This window comes from Trichechus manatus, unplaced genomic scaffold (genome assembly GCF_000243295.1).
Source record: "Trichechus manatus latirostris isolate Lorelei unplaced genomic scaffold, TriManLat1.0 scaffold00094, whole genome shotgun sequence".
NCBI lineage: Eukaryota > Metazoa > Chordata > Mammalia > Sirenia > Trichechidae > Trichechus > Trichechus manatus.
In genome coordinates this window covers 324,546-333,025 of record NW_004444030.1, presented here as the reverse complement: position 1 = coordinate 333,025, position 8,480 = coordinate 324,546, and the positions used below count along the sequence as shown (strand labels likewise).

General features: G+C 37.5%; 1 protein-coding gene across 4 annotated transcripts in view; it reads left to right on the top strand.

Annotated features, from left to right (window-relative positions):
• Nucleotides 1-7,990, top strand: part of LOC101353422 (caspase-4-like) — a 13,695-nt gene extending 5,705 nt beyond the window's left edge. The window contains exons 4-7 of one of the 4 annotated variants that reach the window (XM_023736937.1): nucleotides 1,218-1,452; nucleotides 2,295-2,438; nucleotides 3,083-4,794; nucleotides 7,469-7,990. In XM_023736937.1, the coding sequence (XP_023592705.1) occupies nucleotides 1,218-1,452; nucleotides 2,295-2,438; nucleotides 3,083-3,264 (561 nt within the window). In that variant the 3' untranslated portion in view covers nucleotides 3,265-4,794; nucleotides 7,469-7,990. Of the gene's footprint in view, nucleotides 1-1,217; nucleotides 1,453-2,294; nucleotides 2,439-3,082; nucleotides 6,127-6,927 lie in introns of those variants that run through there. The other 3 variants (XM_023736936.1, XM_023736935.1, XM_023736938.1) reach the window with 3 other exon arrangements.
• Nucleotides 7,991-8,480: the final 490 nt, after the last annotated feature.

Sequence of the window (8,480 nt, the reverse complement as noted above, 5' to 3'; positions counted from 1 at the left end):
AGTGCATTCCAAGCAGGGCACTGCCAGTGAAAGATCTGAACTGAAGGTGTAACTGGCATGTGAAGGCCACAGCCAGCAGACCAGTGTGACTAGAGCCTGGAAGAGAGGGAGCATGCTGGGAGCAGGGAAAACAGTGAGGCCAGAAGTTTGATTTAATTCTAAGAACAGTGGGAAGAGCTTTAGACAGAAAGTGATGATGCGTTTATGATGGAAGAGTCTTGTTAGATACCAAGGGAAAAAATAGAGATGGGAAAGAAAGTATAATATGAGTGACAGTAAGTACATGTAAAATGTATCTTATCAGAAGTTCCGTGGGTGGTAAAATGACTAAGCACTCATCTGCTAACCAAAAGTTTGGAGGTTCCAGTACACTTAGAGGTGCCTCGGAAGAAAGGCCTCGCAATATACTTCCCAAAAACTCAGTCATTCTGCTGTAACCGGGGTCACAACAGAGGGTCCCTGATAGAGCTAGAGAAAAATGTAGAACAAAATTCTAACTCACAAAAAAAAAGACCAGACTTACTAGCCTGACAGAGACTGGGGAAACACTGAGAGTATGACCCCTGGACACCCTTTTAGCTCAGTAATGAAGTCACTCCCGAGGTTTACCATTCAGCCAGAGATTAGACAGCCCCATAAAACAAAACAAGACTAATAGGGCACAACAGTCCAGGGACAAGGACTAGAAGACAGGAGGGGACAGGAAAGCTGGTAATAGGGAACCCAAGATTGAGAAGGGAGAGTGTTGACATGTTGTGGGGTTGTTAACAATTGTCATAAAACAATATGTGTACTAACTGTTTAATGAGAAACCTATTTGTTCTCTAAACCTTCATCTAAAGTACAATTAAAAAAAAAAACTCAGTCATTAAAACCTTATATAGCACAGTTCCACTGTGACACACATGCGGTCACCATGAGTCAGAACTGACTCAAGGGCAACTTTAAAGGCAAGTTAAAAAGTATCAAGAGGACAGTTCATAATATTTCAACAGGAGCAAAAAGTTAGAATATACTGCAGTGCTATAGGGTTGCTATGAGTTGGAATCGACTCAACAGCAATAGGTTTGGTTTTGGTTTTGTTTTTATCATCATTGAGTAATTCGTATGTGTGATAGGGATTTTACATATGTTTCTTGTGCTGTTCACAGTAAATCAAGGAGGTTGATAAATGTTAATGCTTGTACTGCTAAGTAAAACTTTGTGATCTTTTTCAGGAGATGCAGTCAGTGTTGCAGGAATTTGCTGCCCGCCCAGAGCACAGGTCCTCAGACAGCACTTTCCTGGTGTTCATGTCTCACGGCTTCCTGGAAGGAATATGTGGAACTACACATAGTGAAGAACAACCAGATATGTTATCCTTAGACACCATCTTCCAGATTTTCAACAACAACAACTGCCAGAGTCTAAAGGACAAACCGAAGATTATCATTGTCCAGGCCTGCAGAGGTGGTGAGTTGTGAGAAGGAAAATCCAGATGTCAAGAAAGTGTTTGCAGAGGACTGTGATGCACATTTTAGATCTAAGGAAAACAATCTCAGGCTCCATCCAGTGTAATTAAACTAAACTGAATTATATGGAAACCCATCCTCGAGGCTGGCATAATGAGAATTTGTCTGGTTGGTTGAAATTTTTCTAGACCACTTAAACCTTGGTGAGGGGTGAAGAAGTTCACCTATGCCTCTAAATCAGCGTTTAACACAAATAATCAAGCCTTGGAATGGAGTCATTTTCATGACAGCTTTCTTGTAAATGTTTTACAGATATTGTGAGATTTTCTGGCTTGAGAAGAATTTCATTTGAAAGTAGAGCCATTATGTAATAGCAGCATGTTCTTTTCTCATACATTATTGAAAAGGAAAAGAATAGGGAGATGAGGGGTTTGGGAAATTAACGTCAAAATCTTTTTTTTTTTTTTTTTTTTTCCTGACTGCCAAGTGTCTACTGGCTATTGGGAGCTACGTCTGGAAAATAAATTAGCTAGGTAATTAATTAATTAAAAAGGTAGAAATACTTTAGCCTAAAACTGTTAACTATGTTCTGAAAGTATGCAGGTAAGACTTTAACCCTTTTATTCTTCTTGGCAAATGGATTGTTCTGGTTTTATGAAACTGCCACTTTTTATTTATTGACACATTGCTCAATGACACTAAAGAAAAAGCCAAATGGTGTGTGTGAGTGTGTGTGTGTGTGTGAGAGAGAGAAACTAGTTAGAATAAACATTAGAAATAAATGAGATGAGCGATTGTGATTTTAATACTGAGAAGGTACATAGCAAGTTCATGTCTCTACAGAAAAGAAAGGAATATCGTGGCACAAGGACTCTCTATCAGTCTCAGCAGACAGCTCTTCACAGTCATCTGAGAACCTGGAAGAGGAAACTATTCACAACGCCCACATGGAGAAAGACTTCATTGTTTTCTGGGCCTCAACACCACGTATGTAACTTTCAGTTGAGGATAGAGATTTACGGACTGGAGGTGACCTCTGAACAATTCTAGAAAATCATGATAGTTCCCATGAAGGAATAATTTCAGAGAAATTTTGAGTTCTGTCTAATATATTTTACAATCCTTTATCTGTAATGTGAGGACAGAAATTCTTAAATTGATCTATTTGTTTATTTTTTTGTATTACAGTGTGAATGACGGCCCAGCATAATTTATAAAGAACATTGCTAAACAGGCAACCATTTTTGTTGCTTACTTACCGTGTGAATGTGGGGAAATTACTTAATCCTTCTGAGTTTCTGCTCTTTACTCTGAAAAATGGGATAATTCCAGTTATCTCTCAAGTGTCTTTTCAAAGACAAATGATTGAATGCAAGGCAGGTAGTAGAAAGTCAGTCAAAAATATCACAATGCATTCACAAGGCAATCTCCTGTGATTCTGACAAATTGCCTCTGTAGTTCAATTTCTGCCAGACAATTTTTTTCCTATGAGAAAATGAGTTAATGTAGGGTTATAAGTGCTATCCGGAAACCTGTCAAGAGAATTCTCAAGCTATGCTTTAAAAAATAAATAAATGACAAATAAAAACACTGAAGGCTTACTCAAGGATTACTGCTCTTTATCTTCATAGATAATTTGTCCTGGAGAGATGAAACACAGGGTTCTCCCTTCATCACACGACTCATCACATGCTTACAAAAATATTCTTGGTGCTATCACCTAGAAGAAGTATTTCAGAAGGTAATCTTCTCTTTCCTTTACTACTCATTCATTCACGAGTTCAAGAAGCATTTATTACTATTCATCTTTTAAGTGAATGCCAAACTTCATTAGGGAAGTGAAAGCAGAGCGGTGCCTAGCCTCTATCATCCGTGTGTTTAAAATCGGGTTTAAAAAAGAATATGCCAATATACCACAGCTGGAAATTGAAGTAGAACAAAATAATATAAAACATAAGTTTGTATGTTATGGGTTGTAAGTTCTTAAAATTCAGAGAAGGGAAAGAGTATTTTGAAGTAATTTTCATTGCTTAACTTATTCAACAAATACATGTTGAGTGGCCTACTAGGTAATGGGCACTATGCTGGTGACGCAGGTGGAAATGAGATAGATATGACATCAGCCTCCCTGGAACGTAAACTCTCGTGAGGGAAATGGGTACTAAACAAGCAGACCAGCAAGCAGATGTGTGATTACAGATTGTGATAGGATTCACAAACAAAAATACCTGGGACATGTGAGAGAGAATAACAGAAGAGACATTCTTTGAATGTAGTAGCCCAAAGGAGAAGATGTGGTGTTTCTTCCCCAGTCAGAACATTCCTCTCGTTCCTTCCTGATTTACTTTTCTCTAGACCTCTTCGCACCACCCATTGAGTATATACTTTCTTTATTAGTTTGTTTTTTACCTATATTTACTCACTAGAATGCAAGCCTTATGAAGTCAGGGATTTCTTCAGCACCTCATCATGCCTAGCATGTAGTAGACATCAACTAATATTCATTGAATAGATAAATATATGAATGAATGAATAGATCTTATCCTCTTTTTTGAGGGAAGGTGAGTGGTATTACGAACACAGGAAATTGTGGTTGCTTTTCAATTCAAAATTGTAGAGAACAGTAAAACTCCTGTGGGAAAAGAGGGTTGTTACGTTTGGTGGGGTTAGAGAAGATAGTATCAAAACTCTCAGTATTTCTGGGAATAGGAACTTGGTAAGTTAGGTGCTGGTGAATAAATAGGAGTTAGGCATTGTGCTTTCAAGGGTATTCCTGAGAAAAGACTAAAAATAGCAGGTTTAGGGAAGTAGGATTTCATTGATCAGTGCATGGTAGAGGGCTTCAGAGGTCAGCTTAGCTGGGGGAACATGAAAGTTATTTATTGCTCAGATCTTACAGGAATCCTGGAATTTGAATCTTAGGGGAGTGAGGGATCAGCCATGGTGGGGATAACTGAGATCCAGTTCTCAGAAACAGAAAATAGGGGAAGTGGAGGTTAAAGGTATTAGATCATGCATGAAGTGTTTATTTTGAGGTAAAGAACACAGTCTGGCACAGTCACTTCTAAGAGTAGAGTGGAAGTGGCAGAGAGTTAGAATTTCTGTGGTCTTGGTACCATCCACCCTAGGAATGCCCTCCATTCCCAGCATTTTCTAGTCCATTGTGCAAAATGCTTTCTGTAAATACACAAGAGACATGTCTCATCTGGAACCTTTTTTTTTTTGTTTTTTGTTTTTAGGTACAACGATCGTTTGAAAAACCACCTGTTAAAATCCAGGTGCCCACTATTAAACGGCACACTTTGATAAGATGCTTCTACCTCTTTCCTGGCAATTAAAAATAGTAAATATCAACAGTTTTTATTGACAAATGAAACATATAGGAGAGTAATATTGGTGATGAGGTCCAGTGACTAACGATAACTGATTGCTTAAATGGTCAACTTATGTTCTTTGCTGACATACCCTCCCTCATCCTTAAAATCAATCAATCAAGGAGGTAAGCAAAACCAAACTAGGGAGAGATTAACAATGAAGGACAGAGGGTAGCAATTTTTAAAATAGAAATGTAGTCATGCTTCCATGATTAATTTTTCCCTTCCTCCGTTTCTTCCTTTCTCTCTCTCTCTCATTCACACACACACACACACACTCACTGAGTTACCAAACATGCATTGAATCTTAGAAAAACAGACTATGGAGAAATCAGTACTATGGTTCTCTTGAGTGCATGGATAATGGATATCACATTACTGACATTGAGCCACTACTGCTAGACCAAAAAAATAAACCAAACCCATTGCCTTCAAGTCTATTCCGACTCATAGCAACCCTATAGGACAGGGTAGAACTGGCCCATAGAGTTTCCAGGGAGCAACTGGAGGACTCGAACTGCTGACCTTTTGGTTAGTAGCCGTACCTCTTAACAACTATGCCACCAGGGCTTCACTATATCCTGGACTGTGAAGTTTGTGGTGATTCAGGCTCTGGTTCTGATTGTTTTGCCAATGTAGATCACAGGCCACTTAGTTTTTTCTCAGACACTCAATTACAGTTTAGAATCTCCTTCAAGCACCAATGTTAACATTTAAACACTTTTGAGAGGGTCAAAATATCTTCAAATATTTTCATTTAAGAGTTTTAGAGTTTAGAGTCAACACTTATGTTATTCACAACAGTTTTATATAACATTACATTATAAGCATATTATTAGTGTTCTCACTTTTAGAAATATACTTCACATTATAGTTTCTAGTAAAATTTATTTCAGTATTGCAACTCTTTACCCATATAATGTCTTATTCCTGGTTTTTGACATCCAGTAACACAACTGCATAGGGATAGCTCAGAAGAATGGCTTTCAGTATCTTATTAGTTCAATAATACCACATATGGGCATTGAATTATTTATTTGACTAATATTTACCGTGTGCCAGCTTCTGTTCTAGATGCTTGGAATATACCAATAAGCAAAGTAAATCATGTCTTTGCTCTCAGAAATCTTACACTCTAGTGAAAAGAGGCAGACTCTAAGGACATAAACAAGTAAATATATATTAGAGAGTGAGAAGAACTAAGAAGAAAAATAATGGAGAATAAGGAGACACTGAGTGATGGATGTTGTACTGTTACAAATTGATTATTCAGGAAAGGCTTCTTTAAAGTAACGAAATTAGAGCAAAGACTTGGAAAAAAGTGAGAGAGTAAACCTCATGTACCAGCTTGGAAATGTGTCCCAGCACAAGGAACAAGTATGAATGTCCTGAGGCAGAAGTGTGCTTGACATGTTTAAAGAACAGCAGGAGTACAGTGTGGCAGGAGGAGGATTAGAATGGGAGCATGGCAGGAGACACATTTAGAAAGTTGGAGAGAAGCCAGATCACATGGTCCTTGGGGATCTCATGTTAAACCTTTTGAAATTTTTAGTTTGAGTGAGATAAGAAAGCACTAAAGTGCTTTGAACAGAGAAGTGAGATAATCTAACTTAGGTTTTACAAAGATCATCCTAACTAGTGAATAGACTCTAGGGGTCATGGGTGAAAACAGGAATATCAGGGAATTGGAAAGAGCATATGGAAGAGAAGAGAAGCAGAATCACGATGAAGGATGGGTTGAAGTCTGCAAAGGACAACTATCTTGACCTTCAGTTTTTTCCCTCTTCTGCAGGAATCACAGGCAGTCTACTCTTTTTTGTTTTTGTTTTTGAAAAGTGTCTTTCATCAGTCAAGAGGAACAACTGTTGCTCTTGGAGAATAAGCATAATGGGAAAAGCATGATTCACAGAAAGCTCAGAGTAATTTTGTGTCATGACTCTTTTATTTGTTATCTTGTCTAAGCTGAACTACAGTTTTCAGAATTCTGTTTCTAGAATGTTTTCGGATAAGATGAGCTACAAGGGATATTCTTTTTAAAGAACTGGAAGACAGAGGAAACAGGCAGGGTCTTCAATGTCCACCAACCTGTGTTTTTATCTCAGGTTCACCTCTGCTGGACTCTGGTGCCAGGGTCTCATCCACTTCCTTTCTTATCAACTTCAGGAAGCACCTTCGCCAGTACAGCATGCTGATTTAACTCTTCGTATTTCAGTGAAAATGAAAACTAAATAACTGTGTCTTTTGGATTCTCTAATACAGAATAGAATTTCAATGAAAGTAATGAGTGAGTGGAAATCAAATTGAAGAGGTTAGCTGGATTTTCTAGCTTTATGGTTTATATAATATCTGTCCTTCACTGAGTGAAGAGAACTGGGCATGACTTTTCCTAACAATAAGGAGGGAATAAATGGTGTCCGTCCAGAGATAAGAACTGTAAATTGGTCAGCTGTTCATTTGCATATTCATTAAGTCCTGAGTCTAGAATGGTCCAGAAGTTCTCTAATTTATTACTTACCCTACATCATAAATTGACCTAATTTTTTATTCAATAAACTCTTATGATATTAGTAAATTATTCACATACATCATTCTTTCTTCATTCTACAAGTTAATTGATTTCCTTGTCAATTATTTTCTTTTCAGACATCAGCACATTTCAATACTCGGGAAAATTTTATTCTTTAGCAAGCACTTTCTATTATCTAACATAAATTGGACTTTTTGTTCAAGATGGTATAACCTGACTGTATTTTTAGAGAAATCAAAATATATTTAGACAAAAGGCAGCAAAGAGCTTGGGGAGTGTCAGCAGTGGAAGAGAGAAATTTAAAATCTCTGGAAGAGTGAAATGTTTGTTAAGGAATTTGGGGAACATAACCACCTAAGCTACTGTGTAAAAAAATGTACATACACATAGAATGCGGAAAAGTTATTTTGACACATAGCTGACCCAGATTTAAAAAATAAAGGAATTCTCTAGGTGCTAAACATAATTATAATAGTTAATATTTATATAGATTTACTGTGCATCAAGATTATTGTAAGGACCAGACTTACTGGTCTGACAGAAAGACTGGAGAAACTCTGAAAGTATGGCCCCAGACACCCTTTTAACTTAGTACTGAAGTCACTCCTGAGGTTCACCCTTCATTCAAAGATTAGACAGCCCCATTAAACAAAATGAAACTAATTGTGCACACAAGCCCAGGAGCAAGGATGAGAAGGCAGGAGGGGACAGGAAAGCTGGTAATGAGAAACCCAAGGTGGAGAAGAGGAGAGGGTTGACACATTGTGGTGTTGGCAATCAATGTCACAAAACAATATGTGTATTAATTGTTTAGTGAGAAACTGATTTGCTCAGTAAATCATCTAAAGTGTATAAAAAATAATCAATTAAATAAAAGATTATTGTAAGAGATTTTATATGTAAGCAATTAGTTTAATCCTCACAACAACTCAGTAAATTTATTACTATTAATATATCTATTTTATAGATAATGAAACAAACAAAACATAGAGCTTAAGCCCCATAAAACAAAATGGGATTAATGAGGCACAGCAGTCCAGGGACAAGGGCTAGAAGGCAGAAGGGGACAGGAAAGCTGGTGATAGGGAACCCAAGGTTGAGTAAGGACAGTGTTGATGTGTAGTGGGG